Source organism: Cladophialophora bantiana (assembly GCF_000835475.1).
Source record: "Cladophialophora bantiana CBS 173.52 unplaced genomic scaffold supercont1.2, whole genome shotgun sequence".
Lineage (NCBI taxonomy): Eukaryota > Fungi > Ascomycota > Eurotiomycetes > Chaetothyriales > Herpotrichiellaceae > Cladophialophora > Cladophialophora bantiana.
The window spans coordinates 1185261-1211047 of NW_015971576.1; the positions used below are offsets into that span (position 1 = coordinate 1185261).

At 49.2% G+C, this 25787-nt stretch overlaps 6 protein-coding genes across 6 annotated transcripts; 3 read left to right on the plus strand and 3 right to left on the minus strand.

Annotated features, from left to right (window-relative positions):
- Positions 1 to 2003: 2003 nt before the first annotated feature.
- Z519_01430 (uncharacterized protein) lies at positions 2004 to 3656 on the minus strand (the record flags this gene model as incomplete). The annotated part of the gene is made up of 3 exons (XM_016759187.1): positions 2004 to 2323; positions 3194 to 3496; positions 3548 to 3656. 3 exons carry the CDS (start codon positions 3654 to 3656, stop codon positions 2004 to 2006), a joined length of 732 nt encoding a protein of 243 aa, XP_016624515.1.
- Positions 3657 to 7965: 4309 nt separating this feature from the next.
- On the plus strand, positions 7966 to 9333 carry Z519_01431 (uncharacterized protein; the record flags this gene model as incomplete). The annotated part of the gene is made up of 1 exon (XM_016759188.1): positions 7966 to 9333. One exon carries the CDS (start codon positions 7966 to 7968, stop codon positions 9331 to 9333), a length of 1368 nt encoding a protein of 455 aa, XP_016624516.1.
- Positions 9334 to 9940: 607 nt separating this feature from the next.
- On the minus strand, positions 9941 to 11834 carry Z519_01432 (uncharacterized protein; the record flags this gene model as incomplete). The annotated part of the gene is made up of 5 exons (XM_016759189.1): positions 9941 to 10521; positions 10580 to 10886; positions 10931 to 11179; positions 11236 to 11493; positions 11568 to 11834. 5 exons carry the CDS (start codon positions 11832 to 11834, stop codon positions 9941 to 9943), a joined length of 1662 nt encoding a protein of 553 aa, XP_016624517.1.
- Positions 11835 to 14517: 2683 nt separating this feature from the next.
- On the plus strand, positions 14518 to 15606 carry Z519_01433 (uncharacterized protein; the record flags this gene model as incomplete). Its single annotated transcript, XM_016759190.1, has 5 exons — positions 14518 to 14589; positions 14710 to 14780; positions 14833 to 15153; positions 15208 to 15296; positions 15353 to 15606. 5 exons carry the CDS (start codon positions 14518 to 14520, stop codon positions 15604 to 15606), a joined length of 807 nt encoding a protein of 268 aa, XP_016624518.1.
- Positions 15607 to 22039: 6433 nt separating this feature from the next.
- On the minus strand, positions 22040 to 23464 carry Z519_01434 (uncharacterized protein; the record flags this gene model as incomplete). Its single annotated transcript, XM_016759191.1, has 1 exon — positions 22040 to 23464. One exon carries the CDS (start codon positions 23462 to 23464, stop codon positions 22040 to 22042), a length of 1425 nt encoding a protein of 474 aa, XP_016624519.1.
- A 585-nt stretch (positions 23465 to 24049) lies between these two features.
- Positions 24050 to 25537, plus strand: Z519_01435 (uncharacterized protein; the record flags this gene model as incomplete). The annotated part of the gene is made up of 1 exon (XM_016759192.1): positions 24050 to 25537. The coding sequence occupies one exon, from the start codon at positions 24050 to 24052 to the stop codon at positions 25535 to 25537; it is 1488 nt and encodes a 495-aa protein (XP_016624520.1).
- Between the last annotated feature and the right edge of the window lie 250 nt (positions 25538 to 25787).

Consider the following 25787-nt stretch of genomic DNA (forward strand, 5'->3'; position numbering starts at 1 on the left):
GGACACCAGGGTGGGAATGAATCGATTTCGGCCGCAAAGGACAGGGCTGGATTCTATCCACAAAACCAGACTTTATAGCCGTTCGGGACAGGTGTGGGAACACAATATCAGAGAGATAAATTTACTGCGCGCGACCTAAAGGAAGTCCAAATTTGGAATGAGCCGTTCTCGAGTCCAGATTGCGTGAAGGCAGTGGTGAAGCAGAGCTGAAGGAAATTCGCTAGCGTGATTCAGATCTTATCGATGGAGTGAAGGAAGCGAGAGTGGCCCCGGCATATAACTCAGAGTTTGAATCCCACGTTGCTCAAGGCGACTTTTAAAATCTTTCTGAGTCTTGTCATGTTCTCTGTTTAGAAGAACGCGTCGAAATGCGGATTCGAAGTTTGAGGTTGGTTGTCACATTCCAGAAAAACTTTGTTACTAATCTTCGGCTAAGTTGCCCTCCAAGAGCCAGTCGATTTTTGGACCAGCTGCTCAGCATCCTCCGCTTCTCGATGTCTGAACTCCCTTTTACCGACTTACCGGGATCGCATTGCTGTTCCAATCCCTGGTCCGCCTGGTCCATCCGCATGGAGGTAGTTACCCTGGATCTTATTCAGCAAATCAGCCACCTCGAAATCGCCTTTACATGCAGTCCAATCCCCGGAATTCAAGTTTGATCCGTCTGGATAACTTCCTCCATGCAGGCTTTTGACTCCGATATTCCGAGTCTGCCCTGGAACATTGTCCACAGCTGATCGCTGATCGGCTAGCCTTTGTCGTTGAGCCCAAGATGTCTCCAGTTGCTCTCTTGCATTACCCATGGACGCCACATATGGTCTAGTTTTGTGCCTGAATCAAAGAGGGGCCCGATTTGGAGCTCGCCAAACAGCACCGTATTTGCAGAGAATTGCGTAACCCAGTCGCCCGTGAATGATTTCCGATTCCAGATCCCGTGTCCAGCAAGGGCACCGGAGGCCACTATAATTTACGAGCTTGGTCAGCGTATCGAAGATAGGTCTGTCGATGATGATGGAAAGATCGATGGGTATCGCACGAAGCAAGAGGGGCATGTTCGGCTGCGAGCCGGACAATACTTACCAGCGTGGGAGCCATCTGGCCCATCCTCGTGATTCACCTCATCCGCCTCGAAAGGGTGGGGATTACCGTCGACTTCGAAATTAAATTCCTGCTTGGCAAATCCATCCGGCTGACTGCTATCCGGTTTCAATGTTACATAAAAATGCTCCACGTCGGCCTGGTGATAGCCGATGTTCCAGATAAGAGCAGTGAAGCCGGGCAGGCAGATAGTCTGGCCGGGCTGGTAAGCATATAGGAAGATGTACTGGATAGTAATCGTTCCTTTGTATTTATTTTCTTGGACCGCAGATTATATCGGCGCATCCTCTAGAGGCTGGCCGGACTGGACGGATTCGGTGACATTGAGAAAGTAGTCTGGGGATGAATGGGCCATGAGGTCGGCTTGTGTTGGGTTTGAGATTTGGGGGATGTTGGCATTCAAATCCGCCGACAAGTAACAGTTGCAGAAGGATTGGTCAGAGTCTGTTCCACACCAGGACAACCAAAATCTTCCTTGGAAGAATGTCAAGGATGGCACCGACCCTACGTTTGGGATCTCTTGCGTGTCACCCAATTCACCCCATCTAATGCTCTGAGACGCGTAGAAGTGAGAGCTGGCATTCGAGCTGTATGCCATCAGGAGATTTCCGCTGGTGTCATCGACTGCAAGAGCGACCTGATAGGTAGTTTGGCCCGGTATCTCCCAACTGTCTTTCCAACCACCTTGCGCGGCATATGTGCACTGGTGCAGACTCGGTGAGTCAGTAGAAGAGAAGACGCAGATAACCGTGTCACCTCTAGTCACAAGGGCTGGTGTCTGGTTGGTGTCCTCCCATTAATCTGTCCCTTGGCTGTCCAGTTCCAACCGTCAGACGATTGGGCCCACATCATGAAGCAGCAGTCATAGGAGCTGTAGGCTAGGTACATGATCCCATCCATTGCCATTAATGCGACGCCATAAGCATATTCATGGTAAATCTGCCGTGTGCGCCGGGTTTTCCAGTCAGAGCTCGCTGCCACCCACAGTTCGGCGCCGAGCTGTTGTCTTTGTACGCAATAAACAGCTTCTTGTTCAAAACGCTGCAGTCTAGGTCGGCCTTATCAGTAGTCTGGCCGTCCAGATGGAACAGATCCCAGAAGGTGCCATCGTCACCAGGGTTCATAGTCCGTGTCACATGAATGTCGTTGCTGTTGTAACTTTTGTAGACTGCGGTAAAGTAGCCCTGGAAGACCACCGTCTTCGGGGTGATGCAGTGCTGGTGAGCTGTCGAAGCCGTCAACAATCACTGGCGGAAGTTCAAGGTTGTGCCACCGCGGCAAAGGTATCCAATGCGCTATGGGCGCTATCTCTCATTCTGATGGAACGCCACGGCCGGGGCATCATTTCTGTCGATCTCCAGAGGAAGGGTTGCCGGAAGAGACATTATGGTAAGTACGAGGACACGAACGACGCAGTCAACGTAGGGCAGGGAAAGAAGATTCGATGCACCAATTTGAACCCTCCAGAATCTTGGGCGTGGCTTTTGAGCTCACCACGAGGAATGAAGCTGAGAGCCCGAGGTCTCTACACCGAGCGGAGGTCTAAATACCTTCCCCATCTCCCCACAGTCCCGCACATTCATTCACGTCTCTAGCCAGTCTTGAACTGTGTCCTTCTCGTGGGTGTGCGGAAGAGCAAGAGGAGAGCTAAAGGCACAAGTGGAAAGGTGGCTGGTGCAGTTGTTGGCGAGAATCGCTGGTCAGCTGCTGGGTCGTTTCAGCTCCATGAAGTTACCACAAAGAACGGGTGCTTAGTTGGGGATCGAGGTTCGTGAGAGGTGCAATAGAAGCCTTGCGTGGCGCACACTTCAACAACTAGCTAACCAGGCCGTGGGCATCCCAGTGATGTACCTTTGGTAGCAACACCTTCCTCTTCAGGTTTAGCCGCACGAGCTGGACAGAAGTGGTTCATTGGCTCCGAAGTACCATGTACTGTCCTCCAAAGCTGTCCATCGTTATTCCTGTGGCTGGCTGGATGGTACAATGTACCTCGTGCCCTTAATCGCATCAAACCTATGAGTGACATCGTTTCCATAACTGTATTCCGACATATGCTACTATCAAACTGGAAATTCCATATCTTTGTTTGGCCCACGTCCTGTTGGCCTATGGTCGTTGAACATTTCTTCCTCGGAGTTGACTCTACGGCAACCAGCACCAATGTCTCCAGATTCTTGTGGCTTCTCCCAGGGACTCTGTCCCGCTCTATAATCTCCAGGACCGCTGGTGCCATTTGAAATATGGAATCGTCGGTCGACTCTAAGCAGTACATATAGATAGATGTCGATCGTCTCGAGGGTGAAGTTGAAAAGGTAGAAGCACCACTTCCTGTCAAGCCACGCTTCATTGTCTTTCGATGGTGTATTCTTGTAAGTCGTTAACGCGCTGAACGATAGTCCTAATCACAGGAGGACCAATAAAATGAGGACGGTAACCTTGGTCCGCCAACGGGCGCTTCCAAGCCTTTCGGTTCTGGTCTTGCGAGAAATAGTAATGGCCAAGATGACGATGGGAATGGGAAGGAATGGCACGAACAGAAAATAGGTCACCAGGATCATTGTCGAGTCCCGAATAATGTCGTGGGCATTAGTTTTGAGCACAATGAAGTTTGTCCACTGTTGCTGTGACTATCATGGCAAGTAGGATTACTATTAAGGCGTACGAGGCCCCGAAAGTGGTTGAAACGGCTTTATTCGACCCTAGGTGAGGATGCGAGGCTTGAAGAATCCGCTGGCTATGATAAGTCAGTAGTTACCTGAATGTTTCTTGTAAATGAGATACAGCTTTAGTTCAGACCATCGGGGCAGAGAAGCTATTCTTACCATTAATGTGGCTGTTGCTGATGGGACGCTATGCTTTGACCGGATTAGGAATGCAAACTGAGTAACGTAGATGAAGAGAGATATAGGGAAGTCTTTTATGGGTTTTCAGACCGCCAAAGCCGATAAGAGAAGTCGGGTTCAGGTATGATCTCTACGGTATGTCGAAATATCCATCCCAAGGGGGGAATCACCAGTTTCCAAGATGCGTATTCAAGTTTTGATATCCGTACACCGACAGGGGAAGGGTTTTGCAGAGATTTGTACTCGCAAATATGAGCTCACGTTTGGCCCGTTGACCTTGTACGAAGCTCTTGGGGTTGGTTGGGATCCATCCACATACCTTTTGCTCCATTTATCGAGATTCAAAGGTCCCAATCCGAATACGTCCAAACAGAGCGTTGAAACGTGCTGTGCTTGGTGTCTATGGCGCTGAGACTTAAGTTGTTTCCAGTGCTCGGTTCGTTCCCGGGCGGGCTGGGCGAGATATCTCTCTCTGTCATCATATTTTGACTGAAGAGGAGGACTCTCAATGCAGATCAAAGTGGGCACCCAAAAACTAATTGGCCTACGTGCCAGTTCAGTTGGTGGCGTTGTAGCGCCGCTCGAGATAGACATGGTGAGGTGTTCGTAACAAGTGCAAATACTAGCTCTGGCGTATGGACCTAGTGTCACGAGCCCATCGTTGTCCCCAAGTACCCTACGCTCTCCACCCGAATCGGGTGGGTGGTAGAGGAAGAAAAGGATAAGGCGAAGGATGGTTGAAGCACACGCTAAGGAGAGCTAAAGCACGAGGCTATCAGTTGACAAGGCTATCGGTTAACGTCGCCTTACCCTTTTTCACGTGACAGAAAAGAGGGGAAGCTATAAGAGTTTCCTCTTACACGAATCGGGTGAGAAAGAACTCTTCTTCTTTTTTTTTCTTAAGCGTTGAGTCGTTGTCAATAGGACTACGTGATATACAACAAGGCATTCAGCTACTCCAATTCTCTGTACCTACTGCGTTACGTAGGTCCCTGATACCTAGCCACAGTACGAGATCACGAGGATTCGCTTGATTTTCGGATGGGACCAACCAGGCCGTTCACGGTTCTCTCAACGGCCGATCGGCAACTCAGGGGTAGCTCGGCCTACTCGGGTTCTTGAAAGCTAGGTGTTCCTTGTATGCCGCACACACACTCGATTGGATAGCGTGTCATGTTGGGCTTTTAATGGCCTGTCCCCTCTTTAACATACCTGGGTATCCTGCCACGGCCGCTGAGGGACGCTGAAAGAGCTGGTCATTCTGCATGCAGTCAAACTACCATAGGTTTTGCATTGATCATAGATGCTTGTTCGTTCGGGTTGAATCGCGCGCGAAATCTTGGGACTGTCGCCGGACAAGCGACTGCGCCAGCGACTTCGTACTCGGGAAAACAGCGAATTCGCTCAAATGTTTGGCAGAAAAGGATACTGCTGAATTTCTCTGGTGTTCGTTTCTGCTAGTCTCCCACATCGTACAATCCTGTGCATAACTCAACGTTCCAGATAACTGATCTCGCCGCCGCCTCTCTTACGTCAACTACCTTTCCAACCAATGCCCGATCGACCTCGACCTCGCCGCGATCCTTCACTAATCAGGATTGACCTTGGCTACGTCCATACTTGCATTACCTTAGATCTTGGTGTTGCAGGAATCGGCGTATGGCTGTTCAAACCCTGTGCAGGAGATGAATTGTGAGGTGATGGCGTTCAGGTTCTTCTCTCTTTCGTTGCGACTGCTGCTGGGCATTCTGGCAATGCTGCCGTCCATCTGCTACGGAATAATTGGTCTGGTTGATTTCGTTAAGGAGCAAGAAGAAATTCACCGATCTGTAAAAGAAAATCAGGGTTATGTTGTACCAAGCGTGATCCGCATGTCAACCCTGCCCCCAAGCTCTGGATCAATCTCGAACTCGTCGACACTTACAAAACGACAGTCACTGTTCAAATCGAGGAATGCCTCTAGCAGAAGTATCCAATGATATTCCTAATATTAACTATGAAAGCTCTCGCGCCCTGAATCAACTACTTTACTGGTCAATCAAGAAGCTTCTGAACCTACGAGATTTCAACAAGATACGAAATCAAGCGAGCACTCAGTCTAATCCATTGGTACAGTCAAGTACACATTCCACAACCATAACAGCAATACAATCGTCCGCGACTACTTCTGCCGTATCAGTAAATTTACAACCGGCGAGTACACCAGGGATGGCCGTGAACCAACCATCAGCATCTCAAACACAGATTACTAGCAGTTCCGGACCTTCCCAGATAGATTCGTCTTAGCGGATCAAGTATGCTTGTCAGGTACAAGTTCCACAACACAGACAGTCAACCAGAGTGCAGATCCCGTGAAAGCAGGGAGAGCACGAATCGAATTCTTCATCAAGACGTTACTGTTTGGCATGTCTGATCAATTTCTCGCCATTGGCCTTGCCATGGTGAGCGCGGCAACCAATCGCCCGACGCAAAGAATCCACCGTCTACCTGTCTGAAACGGTCCTAGATCTGGTCTGGCTCGCATCGTCCTCACACCTCGTTACTGTTTCCCTTCTCATGGAGACATTCCAGAACCACCTCAACCTCACTATATGGAGATTCGTCAGTATGGTGGCTGATTTCGTCCTTCTCTTGATGGGTGATGTTTATAGCGGAAACGGACTTTGGTATAACTATTACAAATATTCTGCCCAGTGTCTGTTTGATCACACCGAATTCGGAGGTTTGTCTATGAACTGGATGATTGCATCAACGGTCTTCTTGACGCTTGCATATACCGACACTTGGTGGAATATGTTCGATGTAAACTTCATTTGCAGATGGTGCCGGCGGATTCTATTCGACGTTCCACCTGGAACGTCTATACTACCGAAATTGTCGTTCCAACGCTCCCAGAGGGCCTTTTCATCGAGTGTCTTTGACAACGCTGATCATAGTCTTGGACATCATATCTCTTTCGTTTAATTGGAAACTTGGCCCGATATTATACTATGCTTGGATTATAATTGGTGTCTACGACGTCTTCCAAGACCGCAGCGATGCCTGTGATTGGGGTGTTGTTGGTGATGACGAGAATGCATGGGGTTTTGGTCAAATCATATCGTTGTTTCTAGAAGGTCTTCCTATATTTAGTGCGATAGGGCAATATACGCAGAGGCATCAAGAAGAGGTCGGAATGTCGATGTAAAAAGATGGCAAGGATTGGCTGTTCAGACATATCCTCAAAGTTTCTGGCGCTGGATCAAGGGCCAGCAACATACGAACCCGGCAGTACAAAGACAATTCAAGAATGAAACAAATAGTAGTAGCCAGTAATTAATAGGCACTGATATTGAGCCAGTGTTGGATGTTGTAGTCGTTCTTCATCCTAGAAGTTGCTAATCGCCGTGTCGTTAGGTACTAGCGGGAGGGTGTTCCGCTCCTCCAGAGCTGGTTAGAGACGGTGCCGACATCCAACAGCAGCTTGTTGAAAAAAAATCCAGAAACATGCGCGAACAGCTGCCTTCTGAGCCACCGACTCCTTATTGTGGAACCGACACCTTGATTGTCTCTCGATTAAACAAGGAAAGAAATCTGAAAACACCGACGAGACAGGCAGATGGAGTGTGCCAAGAGGTCCCTTACTGCAGTAGGCCTGATTTATAGGTGCCAGGGCGAGGACCAGGGGTATCCCTGTTGTGGGCTTTAGAGGCGCGCAGACGCCAGCTATCTGTCAGCACCCACTACAGCTAGGTTGAATTAAGCAATATGCCCAGTGGTCACGTTATATCACGTGCAGCAAAAGACTACTACAAATTTAGTTAGTGCAATATTTCTGGCTCGGCAATTATTTTCCACGCCGCCAAGCTTCCAGCATCTATCCTTGAACATCATTCCGAAATAAATTGAAACGGTGAATCGCGAGTAGATCAACCGTGCAACCCGGGATTTTTTTCTCTTGCTCATTAGTTCAATTCGCTTGAGACTCCAGCTGGACCTCAACAAACTTCGAGTCGTTGTCCCGCGTCTCTGACTAGCTACTACGATGGTCCTAATAGGACATCCATTGTGTCTGCCCAACCCCGACAGTCCTGCATCCGGGTTTAAAGGTCCCCGTGGCCCACTAAAGCACCGCTGCAGCCTTTGTCTTAAGCCAAAATCTGCGCTTTCCAGATGTACAGGCTGCCAAGTGGTCCGCTACTGCTCCCGAGAGCACCAGGTACAGCATCGACAAGAGCACAAATCAATCTGCAACAAGATTAAGAAGTCCCGCACAAAGCTCAACAAAGAGGAACATGCTGTTCGATATGCAGAGCCTGACTACATGACACCCTCTAATGCATTCGAAACTCACGTCGGATACTTCTGGGGCCTCCTCAACACTCGAAACTACATGCGTGCAAGGTTTGACTTAGCAGATACTGTCCGCAGATTAGGAACACTGGACGGTGTCAGTGAGGGTCTTGATCACATGTGGGATATGCTGCGACTGTGCAGAGCCGACAACATGGGCGTACGAGACCTCATACCTCCAATGATGCTACGACTAGATCAAGACCAAGAGTGCTATGACTTCATCAAGTCGTATGCGACAGATGGGGAGCGCGGTGACTATGACCAGGATAATATGAACTCACCGTTCCTCACCGTCAAAGATGCCAACTTACTTGAAGAGGTCGGATATCTGAACCAACTTGGGCATGTTCAGCATATCTCTGCAGTGATGTTGCTCAAATTGAAATTGCTCATCGACATAATCAACATCAAACTCGCTCGAAAAGTGTCTGCAACTCGCTTGCCTCCTGGGCTATGGAAACGTGTCGAGTTCCACGTTGTCCGAAGCCCAATCAGCCGCCAGTGGATAGGAGAGCCTTATCATATCCTCACTTCCTTACAGCACAAGTTCCAACTTCACGTCAAGCTTCTCGCCAGATCTATCCGGAATTTTAACGAACACTTTGTGTATGCTCTCTTGAACGCCGATGCTCATCTCGGTAGCTACCCAGCATATTGGTCTCCAGGCTCGTTTGAGGAGGTCGAATTGCTGTTGCAATACAGCTATGTCGCTTGGTGGGAGCATGAGGGCGCTTTGGAGCTGCTGCAGTCTGCCAAGTCCATCGCAGGCAAAGACTCAGAGGATGAGATCGAGGACATGATGAGTGGCGAGACGTTCAGAAACAATCCCGGATCAGATAGGACTAGAGAAGAATTGTTGGATGATGTGAGTCGCAATCGACTTTGGGGATATTTCGACGATGCTGTGGATGATGCCCAGTCTCTGAGCGAGAATCGTCCTTCCGAAGTCAGGAGGTTAGAGAGAAAAGCGATATGGGAGGCGGCTAAAGAGGAAGAGGGTGAATACAGCGAAGACGATGGGGATGAGGATGAGGATGAGGATGAGGATGACGATTAGGAGAGTGAGTCGGATTGAGTAGATGCTCCTAGTCATGCTGCAGAGCCGTTGCTTCTGACTTACAGGCCCAGCAAGTGATCTTGCAGCATCCAAAGAATCCTACGTACTTACGCCAATCCAGCACTCCGGAGAATCATCGGATTTTTAAATTGCGTGGAGGTTCTCATCGGGTAATAATTGGCTTTGTGCAAGTGCAAAAGGCGGAACATTGACCTTCAGCTATTCTGGACTTCGCGCTCAGAGCGGAAGGCTGCAAGCAGCTGGGCTGGAGGACTTTTTGCTGTGGACGGAGTATTCGTCCAAAATGGAGCTGAGCAGTGCTCCTCAGTCTCGAGACTTCTATTGAGACGATAGGACGTAAGCACCTTGTACTTAATCAAGCTTTCGCTCCAAGTTGGATTCGATGCAAGGCGTCGTGTTCCCGGACACTCTTAATTCACACCCTTTAGGAAGTATAGAGATGTCACCCTATGCTGCTGCCTCCTGGTCCACCAACAGTTCTCTGAATATCTCCCGCCTCCATCGAACCGAAATACAGTCCATCTTCTCAGTCATTACGCAACGAGATTCACAACGTGTTCCGTTCCTTCCCACCGATCGTCGCGCTTTACTCGTTGTCTTTGACGTCAATGACGGTCGACTTAAACTTCCTGGCGGGAATCTTGCGATTGAACAAGATGTCGCTCTCACGGTAAGAACGATGTTTGAGCTCAGGAAGAAAGAAGAAGGCCGTAACCCAGCAGACACAAGCGGTGCCTCCCCAGACGTAGCCGCACTTGCCTGCAAGGTTCCATCCTGTCGGGTTGAGCATCTTTGAGGCTAGATAGATCATGGGAATTTCCGCGACGTAGTAGGCGGCGCGGCCGACTCCAGTGCTCAAAGCGCGAAGACGGACGGAGGACGTCTCGGCGATGATGGTGTACGAGATCGGACCCATGCAGCCGGCAAAAACGAAGGAGATGAGGATGCCTAGAACTGCCTGGGCGTAGTTGGTTGCACTGTTCTGTGGTATCGAGGCGCAAATGCCGAGAACAAAGAGCAGAGTGATGTTGGTGGCTGTGCCCCAGAGGTAGATGGTTCGGCGACCGAACCAGGCGGTAAGAAACCAAGAGCCCGCGTTGGCACAGAATTGAAGACACGAATTGATCAGATTGAGCTCAAAAGCACGGTCAGTCGAGATCCCGGCTTCTAAACAAGGGAGTCAGCCATCCATGCTTGAAAGCTGTCAGAGAGGAGAGTTGCTCACGTTCGAAGAAGAAAGTTGCCTGGTTGGCAATCAGATTACCTGCAAAATTCTGTGACGCATACATCAAGCAGATGATGGTTGTTCGTCTCAAATCGGTGCCCTTGAAAAGGTCGAGGAGGGTAGGAGTCCCGCCCTGGCGCAATTCGATCTCGACAGTTCGTTCCATCATCGCAAGTGTCTGTTCAGCATGCTCTGTGGATTTAGTACCGAGGCGCTTGATGGAACGAAGTGCTTCCTGTCTGCGTCCACGACGAACAAGCCACCACGGAGATTCGGGGCCGAGGAAGATGAGGATCAAGAGGGGGGTCTGGACAAGTCAGTTTGGTCCTAGATCTAAAGAGAGGGACTCACGGGGAAGATCCATTGCAAGGCGAGAGGCACTCGCCAGGCCCACTGGTCGTTGCGCTTATTGTAGCCATAGGTAGCGGCGGCGACAATGATTTGACCGACAGACCAGGCCATTTGCAGACTGGCCGTGCATGCACCTCGAAGGACGAGGGGAACAATCTCGCTGGCGTAGGCGGGGGAGTTCGCGATGAAGAATCCCCAAGGGACGCCTTCCAACGCTTGTCCGACTGTAAGTACTGTGAGTGAGTCGGCCTAATCAAGTGGACGTGGTCAGGCGATAAGCTCGGCAACGAGTTCGTGCTACTTACAAAGAACGAAATGAAAATCGTGGCATTCATAAGAATCAGGGCCAAGATGGTAGTCCAGCGGTAGCCGAGACGGTTGGTGACAGGTCCAGCCAAGAATACGCCGACAAAAGCACCACATTGACCAGATTGGAAGAGGGCACTCTGCCATCGAGTGGGTATCGCATAATCACCTCCCTTCAGCAAGACGCCGTATTTTCTCTGGAAAACGGGGAGCGCCACAAAGTTGCCGTTCAGAAACATGTCGAACGCTTCCATGACCTGATAGGTATCAGCCGTTATTCTACCCCAAATGGGAGATATTCTGCGCTTAAAGATCCAGGAAATGGACTCACAATGGTGAAGCACATGACAAATGCATACAAGCAAGCCCAAGGGTGTTGCTTCACCGCCGCCCACATGCCCATTCCATGTTCGCGGACCTCGCCATCGACGGCATCGCTCATGAGATCGGGGTTGACCAAGACCTCGGAATGATCAAGCTCGGCTTTATCGCCTTTTTGCAACTCGCTCTTGGCCTCGATCAAGATCTCAGAGTGATGAATATCGCTCTGACCGCCCTGGTGCAACTCACCCTTTGACTTGTCGCTATCTGACGACATTGTTGGAATGCTCGCCCGGTCAGCGTGCAAATGGGAAGGTAATAGAAAGCAAATGAAGAAGTGAAAAGGGGAGTTGGGTCGTCCATCTTTGCTACTTAACTTGCATGCAACCAGGCCGGTGTGCCTTTCTCCTAATTGATCCAAATTCCGGTGGTGGCACGTAATGCCTCACGGTCAGAGCTCTCCCGGGTGGCATACCACCACAGCAGGGCTCAAAATTCTATCCGTCTGCTCGCTGCCACTGAGACCGAACTGCCCACAGGGAGTTCCCTTTCGTTGAGCGGTGTTTGGGGCATTATGACGCTCTATGCTCCAATAGGAAGTGAATTGGATGATCTGGCTCGTCTGGAAATACCACCAGAGAGCGTAACGTAACATGCAGTCACCTCTTCCCCGTAAGGCAGTCTGCATTCATGGTGTAAGCGAGGCAGGTATTCCACAATCCCATGGGGTATTGTGCCTTTCGAAGAGAGCATACAACAGGCCCTTCAATCACCGAACAGGGGCGTTCGAAAGTGTCTCTCCATATCTTTGAGCGGCTCTTTCGTGGGGCTTACTCTATGTATAGCCATTTTTAAGCCTCCGTTAGGAAATTAAAGATTAAGCCAAAGTTGCTTAAAACGAGTGTCCGTGTGGAGGCACAAAGGGACTACAATATGGCGAAGACCGAACTCAACATCAGTGTTGCATTAGGGTTCCCCATGGTGCCCCCCACCTTCGGTCCATCATTATCACGAACATGGCACTGGGAGCGTGGAAAACTTGGAATGTTGGAGCAAGCAGTGCGGGGTTGATTCGTACTTTTGCCCAGCGAGCCAGCTCCAGGACCAAACTCATATATCTTGCGACGAGCCCTTGCCGTGTTTGAAGCGGAGCGGAGCGTGACACGTCTGACCAAGATTCTACGGCATCTACTCGGTACACTGCTTTGAACGTTGGCAGCAAGATACCGCGATGCTCGGTGAGTGCCGCAAAGATCGACCCAGAAACTTTAGGCGCCGACACTGGACGATAGGATCGCTGGAAACACAAGACGAGGCACGACTGTGATCTGCCTATGCCGAGTACGCCGACTACACACTATCCTCCGTATTCTGATGCAACCAAAATAAGGTTTAAGTTTGCATTCCGCCCGCCAAGGCGATGGAGCCCTTTGTGGTTGTAATAACAAGTACATTTGTACCTCGTACTTGACTGCTAAGGCTTGTTTCACCGGGGCCCCACTGGAGCGTAAATAAGCTAGTGTGGTTAAAGCGATTGACATCTCGGCTTTTCGGCATGAGAAGAGCCAATGTACCACCAGTCCTTTTGGTTTGTATGATCTGAAGCTGTCCTTCTATCTGCGTTTCCAGCTCCTATCATTAATAGCGGGAACTAGGTCTTCGAGGGGCGATGTCTTAAGCCCAACAAACCTGAACCTGATGCCCTAACAACCGAGCCCAAGGGGTGAGGAGAGACCACTCCGACCAATTTCTGCGTGGATGACCAGATTTGAAAAGACGGTCCAAAAGGCAACAAACGAAGGCGGTAAATGATGGTTGAATTTTCCTGGAAGAATCAAGGAAAGAATTGTAGTTCTCAAACCATCTGTTTAGAGACATGCTGTTGTAAACAGTGTGAGAGTGGATCTATCTGCTTGATTGTCCTCCTCCTCCTAGCTATTCAGAGAGACTCTGCCTGTCTATATACTATTTACACTGTGGCGACAATCCGTCTGCTGAACAGGTCTGGACCTGGCCAGATCTGTCTAAGCCTCGTTATCGACCAGCGGTGGCACCGAGGCTTTTACGGAGAGGCCTCGGTTGAAGGATTGGTGGATGCTTTGCCACAGTGGCGTTCTGCTGTCAATACATGCGCTCCATGGAACGCGGTGATGTTCTACAGCTTTAGAAGTCCGTCTGCATGAGTTGGATTATTGCTCCTTATTGCACCTGAGTAGTCAATTTCATCGTGGCACTCCGTGCTACAACTTCATCGATTCAAGCGCTCATGCCGTAACAGAATCAACCCTGCGGCAATAAGTGGATTGAGTTTGAGAAGGATTTCGTACCGCAAGATACGGCTGATGTTTTTCCCCTTCAATTACAACTCAATAAACATTTATCTGACCGATATCCGCGGCCAAAGGCTGAGCGAGGACCTGTCATTTTCAAGATTCCATCGAATCTACAGCCACATTAGCATCGTATTAGGTTAACAAAATATAGAGCAACGCGGTCTCCGCTGCTGGATTGTCGCCATCTCATTACCTCCGTATGGCAGTGTTGGACCAATCAGGGGGGCATAACGGATTGGCTGAATTGATCGATTGAGAAGGAAGGGAAGTTGTGATGGAAGAGACTTGAATATTTGCCCGGTGCCGCAGGGCCAAGAGGTGTCAGGAATTGCCTAATCGGGCTAGTTCAGTCGTCAGCTGCCTCCATTTATTTCTGAGGATCTCATCCATAACACTACTCCAATTGTCTAGGGAGATTCGCTTGTCATTTTGCCTCTGGATTCAAGCTACCAAAGAAAGACTTCACAAAATCAAGATGCAAGGCATGTTATATTCCGTGAAGTATGCAATCTCCAATAATATGCGACTATATATTTTTGGGTGTCTTCTGGCAACTGTTCTCCCCGTTCTGGGGGAAAGTTCGCCCGGTCAATGCTGGCGAAAAACTGCATTATTATTCCTGTCTCCATGTTGTTCGACGAACGGATACACTTTCTTCACGAAATTGAGACAAGACGATGCCACAAGTCCGAGAGCATTGTATACTTCTACTCAACCCGGACTTTACCCAACGAACTTGCCTGAATCGACATGCCCAATCTTTGTACCAACTGTGGGCGACGATATATGCATCCACACAAATACTGATTTTGCCGGCAGACGGGGTTTATCAGTCATCACTACTCGAGAAGTCGCATTAGACTTAAAATTGACTACAAGATCCTCGAAAAGTAGGCGTCAGAATATCCACGGAGCCTATTTTCGATCGATAACATTCGATAGAGGAAACGGCCTATTCGCAAGCCACAACATTAAACGCGGAGACGTGATTGCTTTTGAATACCCCATTCTGGTTTGTAACGACGACGTTCTGGACGCATTGTCATGGCAAGAGCAAGAAGAGTTATTGAGGATCGCTGTATCCAGACTTCCTCATTCAAGTCAGAAACTGCTTTACCATCTGACTAGTCGTTCCAAAGACCCATTTCTCTACCTGACAGGTATTCTGTTCAACAATGCTGGATTCTCTTCGCGTTTCCACAGTTACGACCACTCTCTTTTGTATCCTGAAATATCACTTCTCAACCACGACTGTGCTCCAAAGTGAGTGTTTCTAATCACAACGCTGCTCAGAAACCAAAAACCTGACATCTATAGTTCGCGAATTCGTATCAACGACGACGATTTCGCTGTAACAGTCGAGGCAGTGCGCGGCATCACATCCGGGGAGGAGATTACTATTTCGTGTATGTTCTGACATCTGAGTCTCAAAGTCCCAGCAACGACACTAACATTACTAAAGACTTATCGCTCTTGAACTTAACCGGGGTACATTTTCAACCATTCGCAAAACGGCAACGAAGCCTAAGGGGCTTATTTGGATTCCAATGCCTTTGCTCCCGATGCTCAGAAGGAGAGTCGTACGACTATCTCCTTGAGCGAATTGTAGACCTTCGGGAGGCTTCCTACACTAACACAGGCATTTCAACCATTGAAGAAGAGGCGACACTTAGGGCCTTGTACGAAAGAATTGGTTTGCAAATTACAGAGCTTTAAATTGCCGGCTCTGCGGGGCTGGTGATAAACACGTTCAAGTTATGTTCGGTTATTAATACACGTAGTGATTTTGTGCCAGAGTCTCAATGCATGATGGAGAGAAGTGCACGGCGCGTGAAATTTACCCTCTGAGGGTCAATAAGAAAACTGACGCTTCAACCCGCATAGTCTTGCGGAAATCTTGGTTCTCAGCATCAGCCGATGTAGACGGTGGACTTTACTTGGAGATTTCGGTGTGAAATCCAGACTCTGGCCAAGTGTCACGAGTTCGAATTCAAAGCCCAGCCTTTCCCATTATTGCGTTAGCGGCCAGTTGGAGCCGGGGTTAATGTCGCAACTTCCAAGTTGCCGACTTCCTAGATTTTGATACTCCGTCTAGCAGCTTCCATCAATCAACGCCTTTAGGCTGCGATCGCGGGAGGACACTATGTATGCTGAAAGACGTCCGGCACTATCCTACAGCCGGCCAGAATGCAAAAGATAGTGCAATTAACTCTTTCGAAATATGGGAGCGTACATCGAGACTTGTTATTGTGGTGTGAACTAAGAAGAGCGTGTACTCAAAATTTACGTTTCAGTGGATTGCGATGCTGTGACTGGAGTCGACTCCAAAGATTGGTTACTCATCCACCGTTGCTGCTAGTACAACACCAGATGGGTTGCTTTTACCCACCCGACGCGAGATCCTTTGTCTTGTCAATTCAGTCGCAGCCGCCAGTAAGAGAACTGCCAAAATTCATTTGTTAAAGAAGGGGCGTAAAACAAGATATGCAAACGTCTCCTCGAGCAGATAATTTGGAAGCACGCTCGTGCTATGCCTTGGGACAACTCGAAGCTAACCGAAAGTTGAAGCTTCTGAAAGACACGTCAGCCTCGTTTTCAGTATGGACAAGTGGCAGGGCAATGTATACAGGGTACGAATCTGATAAACCTTACAATTCCAAGATCTTCTAGCATGGAATCGCTTCAAATTCGCCATCGTCTCTCTTAGCCCATCCACATGCAGTTCCACAAAAAGTAACCTCGTCGTCTCGTTCAGAGAGCTGATCGTCAAGGTCTTGTGCTCCACGCCTGATCTTATGGCAGGGTTTCCTGTTTAACCTGTAAGCGCTTTCGAAAACACTGCTTGAAGTGGTCTAAACGAATGCTTACGGAGCGGCGAATACTGAGAACACTGTAGTTGCCAACCCAACTACCAAGTAGAAAATGAACCGCATAGTGAGTTTATTGGATACAATCTGAATGGTGAAGGGGGAGGTAAGGAGTTCTGGGCCTAAGAAGATTTAACTCGGATATATGAAAGAGTTATATCTATATATGCTTTGTGTTGCGGACGGATTGGCCCAGGACAGCGAGTTGGACAGCGTGGCTACTTCGGTTATTTCATTGGACGTATAGATTGTTCTCATGTATGACTTCACATCCGGTCATGTTTGCGGCCCGGAAGGCCCTTCCCCGTGGGAGTGGTGGTATTTAGTTGAAAAACGCTGGTCCTAGCAGGTAGTTGGAAAATGATCTCACAGGTGGCATTCGACCTGCATTCTTGGCGCTTCACGCTAGAGCAAGCAAAGAGGTGAACTCTCCCAGATTGAGCAGCGCCAGAGGGTAAGAATCCCTGTTACCCCGGGACTCGCAAGGAGAGGAAAATCCTAGTCATTTTTGAGGGCCTTGCCAGCTCATTAGCTTCAGAACGTCTTAGCGCTGCACCGGCTAGAGGCGGGAAACCTTTTCGGCTTTGGGTTATGTCGCTTGGGACTTCATCGTTCTCAAGGCAACGGAGCTTTACCAGTGTTAGATGTTCAGCTGACCATTCAGAAAATTGGTCTGGTTCGAACTATGCATGAAAAGACGGCACAGACCAGGGTCCAAATGGGACATATGCAGAGCCACAGTATACGCATACTACACCTGTTGACAGGGTTGCAAGATAGCCACTGCGGCAAACCTCCTGAGACGCTAGCTGTCACACCAACTGCGGCACTTACCTCAACAACGTTGTTGTCACCGACCCGCGACGGCATGGCAACAGAACAGGAGGTTTCAGCAATGCCCTTCAGATTACAGGCTAAAGTGTATATAAATAGGCAGAGTCTCTCTGAAGAGGGGGAGGCACAGAACACAATCAAGCAGATAGATCCGCTCTCACTCTGAGTTCAACAACACCATTCAAAAGGTTCGCGGTTCGACACTTATATCACACTGCTATCCAACGGAGTTTGAACACAGACTGTACCATCGAGATCACTGGGTGGCAAGCTAGTGCTCTTGCAAAAGATCTACATTTCAAGCTCCCTATGTCTTTCCTGACCCAAAGATGAAGTTTCGAAGTTCAAGCCCTTTGGGCTTCAGGTTGATGCATAAAACCAACAAGGCGGTACAGGATCCCGATTGCGAAGAAGAATGAACTAATAGAAGGATTTCCTGAAGCTGCAATACAAGCTTAGTCTCTACTTAGCTGCATAGGGGAACTTGCTGGCGATATTCTGCGGGTGGTAACTAACTTCCCAGAAGCCAGACACCTCCGTGTAGAGTAGTCAGTGTTTGCATATCAAAGTACGATTTTTCGCTTTAGCTATCTGAAAAATAATCCGACAGTCATACTTTTGTATCGAGGGAAGATACGTCTACTGCATTTTCTTACCACGGAAGAGGACTGTTGCTGCATATCAGATATGCAATGTGGAAAAATAGAACGCAGTAGATGCAGCGGTCTTCATAACGAACAATTTTGAGTTTAATAGTACGTGGTACTAGCGATTGAAGTGGAGTCACTAAAGTATCCGCGGCTGAGAAGCACCCCGCATTGACGCTAGACTACCAAATACAGTAGATACTGTATGTACCTCGCGAGCTACATGGATAGCAAACCCTTGCAACCCCTCACCCTGCTGTCTGCTGGGAGTTAACATCTTTTGTGCACGTCGAAGACATCTATTTCAGAAGGGAAGCTAGCGGCACTAATTGTGTAGTAAGCTACCCGTTTGGTTGGTCGTCGGTACGATACTGTGTTCCTAATGCTATTGGATGAAGTAGTCTTTGGTTTGTGTTCAGATAATCAGTTCCCTTCTAGGCTCCAGGCTTTAGATGGAGATTCTAAAGTACACAAACTTGCTACACTATCCAGAAGCAATTCCACCAAGCGTAAGGATATAGCCCGAGTCGGAAGTTATCATCACAGCCCAAGAGGCGCTGGGGAATAGCTGTCGATGCCGACAAATATGTAGTACCTCAAAACTCTTACCAGGTACTTCTGTCGGTTGACCGCTGAGCAGTCGGGGATCAGTGCCAGCCAAAGCGGGGATGCTCGCGGTCGCTAATGGGGGCTCTCCGATAGGGTCGTGCCTCGGTTCTAAACTGTAGGCGTTGCTCGGGTTGCGGGCAATTCCCGTGTGGCATGTCCCGCTTGCATGAACCGCTGTTAGAACGAAGCGAATGCGACGGAATACACGATCTCTCGAGTGGAATGATAGAAGTCTTTGGTAACTACAAGTAATTCCTTTCCCAAACTGGAGCGGAAGACTACCTTATGCGGATTACTTCCCTATTCAGAACTTGGAGCCTACAACTCTGGCACTTGCCACGTGCCTAGTGCCTTGGCTCTTGAACCAATTGAATTGACTGAGAGAAATCTATATAGGTGGTGTGACCCAAAAGATGTGCTACAGTCCCAAGAACTATGAACCGGATGGTGTGTAGTTGAATGAGCTATTCCCCTCGGCATGCATTCGGGGAGTTGAGAGGCTGGTCGCCACGAGAAAACTGGCCAGCTAGGAAGTCAAGTAGATTATGCAAAGCCTGACCAATAGCACGTTGATAGTTATGCGAGTAGTTGATAATAGTGCTCCAGTGCGCTTTGAATAGTAGTAGACGTACGGGTCGAGCATGATTGACTTCGAATCTGCGCTCAAATCTCATCCATATGGACACGGAAAGCCAGACAGTTGAGTAACGGCCGATTGGTGAAACAATAGGCCCAGAATGAAATTGGGTATTGGGGGATTGACAGACAGATAACAGGAGCTTTTTCTCATCTCGACTTGCTCAGTAAAGCATTTCTTGTGGTGTTCTCACTGTAGCTTTCTCCACTTATCCCAAAGTGGATGGATCTCTGCCTCAGGAATCTCCTCCCTTTTCAAATAAACCTCCAGCAACCCGTTAAGTTGGCTTCCCTCTTTGGAGCTGCGCAAGCAGTTCCAATATTGAGCTCCTACTCAAAATTGTCACCGCCTTTCATTCTTGTACGACCTTGCCGTTAAGGACACCAGAGTCTCTGCCGCCAATGGGTCTTTACAACAGCACCGACGCAGGTCGCGACTGTGATGATTCCCATGACTTTCTTCTTTCTGAACAAGTTTTGACTCCGCAGTCGAAAGCGATCAGCACTTCAATTTGCCAGGTGTCTTCTACCACACTCTTGAAGTTCTTGATGGCTCTTTCTTGTGCCGTGAACGTATACCTTTGCGTCACCATTGTTTATTCGTCTCATGAAAACTCTCCGGGTTCACGTCTTCCGCCTTGGCCCCTTGAAGTTTATTGTAAGATATCCTTGGGCTGCATGATGTTTCTCTTGATGTTAAATCTAAGTTCTATATAGCTCCTGCAGATGAGGTGATTCAATTCGAGACTCGCGTCTTCAATGATGACTTTCATGGGCGGTGAGTCACCCACCCCTTTTCAGGTGGCCTCTAACAAGAAACGCAAAGTACTCTGTACGCCTCTACAAATGACGAGTCAGATGCTGCGTGGATGGCACTTTATGACGGTAGGGATTGAGTTAAATACAATTTACACAAAATAAGCTAATATCTATGAGGCCTCCTGCATCTGGAAATACCAACCCACGACGCAAAGCTGCTTCCAAATGCCACATCGCCCCATCCAAGAAATCCATCCATGTCCCTCATCACACTGGACGTCTTCCATCAACTTCACTGCCTCAATTGGATCCGAATGAACTTGCGGCCAGACCGCTACGATCCCTTGAAATACTACACTGATCCGAAGTCGGCACTCAATCATACCGATCATTGCATTGATAGTATTCGACAGAGCCTCATGTGTAATGCCGACACGAGTACGATATTTTACCAGTGGTCAGAAGGCCGCAAGATGACTCTCCCCAACGGCAGAACTACACATACCTGTCGTAGGTGGGATATGATTTTGGATTGGACGAAAAGGCATCGAGTTCGGTTTGAATTCAATCCCAGGGAAAAGGCAGAGGGGGCGCCACTAGCGTCATGGTGAATTGCGACTGGCCTTTCTTGTGGAGGTCTCTAGAGCGAATTACCTCGCGTTTTTCTGTCGGTCAAGCTAAGTCATCCATCGTCGCAGCGATGTAAGACAGCCGCTTCCGGAAAAGCAGAGGAATATAATGGCTTGGGCTTGTCCGGGCGACCCTTTCGCAGCTTTGCAGCGACTCCTTGCTCTGAAATGGTTCGTGCGTGATGCCGAGTGTTGAACTGACACTAGGTGTAGCCCTCTCCACCTACTATTGAACTGGGGCGAGGCTACTAGCCATGGGCATCAACTTGTACGGCGGTGGGCATCGCCTCTTCCCAACACGCACCCTCAACCCAAGGAAGTCCTTTTTGTTGGTAAGCTTAGTTGATTGTCAGCTCTATGAAATGATAGCCTCTGAGGACTATATAAGAAGAACCCTAGTCTAGGGTCGACGCCCCAGCCAATCATAACGCTATCCACCACTTCAAACTTCTCCCATTACACTATATAAAAAGATTGTAGAGAAGGAAAGATCGAGGTCCGCGAAAAGGCAGCGAAAGTTCAAAGCTCTGAGGTGGGCTTGGTGCTCAAGTACGAGGTAATATCTATTTAGTGACATACAAGGGATAGTCTGGACTACTTTGAATTAGTTTACGAGGTCGGTGACTGGGACTAGGAGGACTACCTCGTAGTTTGAATTAAGTCTTGCCAACGCCGGCGCTGGTTGAAACTGCTAGCAAGTTCCTTATTCGCCGAAACGGCTGAGGGGACCGTGGCTTAGTCAACAATAAGCATGACTGTCGTATACCTCGTAGCCTTGTCTTAGATGAATCAGACCCTTCGGCTTTAGCAGGCGCGTGTCGCGCTTAGCATTGTACGCTAACTCTTCTACGGAGTATAAAAAACTTCGTAAACTGTCCAAAGTCATGAATTCAACGCGTGATTGGTGCTGGGAATAGAGAAGTGTGTCACGCATAGGGCCATGGGAGCATGAAATATATTCCGGCTTGGAATGACGAATGACGCTGGACTGATAATGCACAAAAAGGGCAGCGTTGAGCCGCGACAAAGAGAGGATACGAGAACATCTCGTGGCTGCCAAGGGGGGGATTTTCCTTTGTTTGTAGGAGAAAGCGAATTGCACGGCGCGGGGAATGTTGTATATGTCCCCAGTTATTCTCATGAAGGTATGACCATTATGTTACAGGCTTCACGTGAAAGTCCCACGGCAATAACCCCAGGTCGCTTCAAGATCTTTAATACGCCACCGCGAGCCCCAACCAGTCCGCGCTTCTATCGAATCAATCAGCTTGACTATGATGGAATGCTCCTCGAAATGCGTGAACAGTTTTCCTGCCACATGCAGAGGCTGGATGGCGTTGTTGATACATCCAGGATGTGGGTTGGTCAACGAAATGCCCACCACTCTCCTGGCATGCCACAATGAAGAGTGAATTATCTTGCCTTTGTCAAGTGTCTCGTTGTTCATGATCTCCAGCATCAAAATACACGCGGTATGGTAGAGTTGATTGCTCGAAATGGCCGCCCAGTGAGGAAAAAATATCATGGGGAAAGGAGAGCCTCCAGCTCCGGTCTTGATCTCTTTGACTGGTGTCATCTCGGGTGGTCGATGCGTGTACCACCCTTGAAGTTCTGACCACAGTTTGTTCCACTCCTGCTCGAAGCTCTCATCGTTACAGCCATTCTCTTCCCCTAGTTCGACACATCTCGTTCGACGTGCAAGGAGATCGCACACCTTGGCGCAGAGATATACGGCACAGTTGGCATACATATCGGGTATCTGGCGACCTCTTTTCAAGAACTCGGCCATGATTGCTTCCTGTTTTTCAGCCTCCGTGCCGGAGAAGTCAGGCAACAACGCCCACTTCTCGATGGGGTGGGTGGTCGCTTCAGAACCATCTGCAATGATGGCGCCGCAAAGGTCCATTCGAGCATAGCACCAGAATACCGCTTGAAGAAGTCCTCCCGAGAACCCATTGATTCCAGAGGAAGCAAAGAGGGCTGCACAACCTTCGACATGCCGCCTCCAGTCTCGTGGACTGACGCTCATCATTTCCAAGACACAAAGGATACAGGCCGTTACCATGACATTGGGCTCCTTGGTATTCAGAGAGGATGTAAGTGACGAAATGGCCTGTGAGTACAATTCCAAGCTGTCACGCGAGCCTTGCGTATATCCTCGTCGTTCGGCTGTGCGCGCTGCCAGAGCCAACAGCGCATGAAAGACCGCAGGCGACTTCTGCGCGATGATGGGTACTTGCAGACCGAAATGACGTTCGTTGTCGAACATATCCAGCCATGGTGCACACTCAGTGATCCAGACATGGAGATACTTGATCTTCCATTTCAATGGGATCTGATCGGCGCTGTTTTTCACATGCTCCCAGAGATGCTGGTACCCAGGCTTGTGTCTAGTGGCAGCACGGCTAGTGTCCGGAGGTGAGGCGCTGTTTTCTCTTGTTTGATCTCGGCTGCTTGCTCCAACCACAAGCCATGACCGCAGTTCGGTCTGCAGTTGTTGGAAACGCGGATTGGCTGCATACTCATCCAGGGTACTTTCATTCGACGCTGCGCCGGGTGACACAAAATGTGTGTCGGTCAAATCGGCCTCCATGGCGGCCGCTAGGCGCGAAGTCACGGTCCAGACCTGTTCATCTTCCCTATCTCAATGTGGTTGATGAACCCCTTTCGAGGTAAACGTACTTTCTCTTGAAGATTTTGCCGGAAAATCTCCTCGGTGTCCGTGGACCCTGTAACTAATAATCTACAAAAGGGGTAGGCCGAGGCACCCGTTGCCCCTTGCGGACTTAATCGGTTGCTTTCTCAGGGGGCGACAGCCGCCTCGGCAGTTCTGGCCAATTCCACAATCTGAGCACGGCAATTCTCCCCGAATCACTTCCACTTTTATGGGCTTACGACTCGTTATGAGAGAGCTGAAGGGCTGACTATAGACGACACGTTTCATCTGGAACTAGTATATTCTGGTCACGACTTTGGAACAGGATGCCGTTTTATGATCCCAGTAGTCTTGATCGGGCATTGCATTACATCATAAAGGAAGTCGAGTGTTGCAACAATACTTCTTGCGGACCTCAAGAAACGCAACTCTGGGGTGCACTGTTTATGTTTGCATGAATTTCTAGGACTATTCCTCTCAGGCGAAGCAAGTATTGCTATCTTTTCGTCGATTCATCAAAACATGGCGACACAACGAAGTCTTCGAGTCTGCAAGACCAAGCCTCGAGTTTTCGTCGTCTCTGATATCTCAAATGAACCCGATGACGCCGAATCTCTGGTTCGATATTTACTTTACTCGAACGAATTTGACACAAGAGGCCTGGTCGCGTGTACTTCCACATGGATGAGGACTAATGTCCACCCAGAAGACATGCAAACCATTGTCAAGGCTTACGGGCAAGTCGTCCATAATCTGAACGCTCACGTACATCCAGAGAACCACTACGCGGCCGCTGATTATTTCCTTTCAATCATCAAGACGGGGCCGTCTTTGTATGGGAAAAAGGCCTTGAAAGACGACGTCCCGTTGAGCGACGGAGCAGCATTGCTGATCCAACAAGTGGATCAATCAACACATCCATTGTGGGTTCTTTGCTGGGGCGGTATCAATGTGCTCGCCCAAGCGTTATATCATGTACAGAAAGAAAAATCGGCCGCGGACTTTGCTCATTTCCGTTCGAAACTGCGGGTTTACACCATCTCCGACCAGGATGACACTGGCGTCTGGATCAGAATTAATTTCCCTGATATCTTCTACATCTGCTCTGTGCATGGATGGAATGAATATGGCAACGCCACCTGGACCGGAATCTCCGGAGATATATTGCACGACCTCGATCGGGGTGGACCCGACAAGAAGAAAATCACGAAGGAGTGGCTGAGAGAGCACATCCAAATTGGCCCTTTGGGCAAACTGTACCCTAGCTACGCTTTCATAATGGAAGGCGATACACCCACGTTTCTATACCTCATTCAAAATGGTCTTGGACATCCTGAGCACCCCGAATGGGGTAGTTGGGGCGGAAGATACACTCGCGTTGATTTAGGTGGGCTGGCGAATCATTACCACGACGCAATTGACGAAGTCATTGGGGTGAATGGCCAAAAGTTCCGCAGCAATCAGGCCACCATCTGGCGATGGCGAGACCAGTATCAAAACGACTTCGCTGCACGGATGCAATGGACTTTGACAGATGATCGCAGTAAAGCGAATCACGCACCTGTGGTTATCGTTAATAACAGCACGCCCGGTCCAGAGCCACTGCTCTTGGAGGTCGACGCTGGTACGGAGCTGACTCTCGACGCGTCGCAAAGTTATGATCCAGACGGCGACTCACTCGCGTTCAAGTGGTTTCAGTACAAGGAACCAACTTCTTCACAGTCGCCGATTCACTGGCTGGTTCCCGACATCGAGTTTCTGCCAGTAGGTGAAGACCAAAAAGTCGTCAAGATCACCCTCCCTCCGCCCGAGACATCTGCCGTCAATATTGTCACCGGGAAAGCGGTGGAGAAGGGCATGGTGCTTCATTTCATGCTGCAGGTCACTGACGACGGGACACCGAGCCTGACAACATACAAGCGTGTTGTTGTGCAGATTACAAACAAGAGGCTCATCGGCGGCCGAGAAAATGTTTTTGAAACAGTGACTGCTGCTTTAGGGAATGACTAAGTTTTCATCGAAGTTATAGAAGAAGATTGAGGAAGGAGGAATCAGGATTCGGCTTCGTCGCTCCCCTTTAGAAAAAATCTCTCTCTTCTAGCCTACAAGCTATGGCGGTTTTCCAGGGTCTCCGTAAAGTCCGCGAGCGGAGAGGGAGCCATATCCGCACCAGAGGTGGTATCCGTGCAGACGATGAAAACAGTTCTTTTAGAACTCCTCGAATAATGCGTTGGCGGCTTACCCAATGACCAGAGCTGTG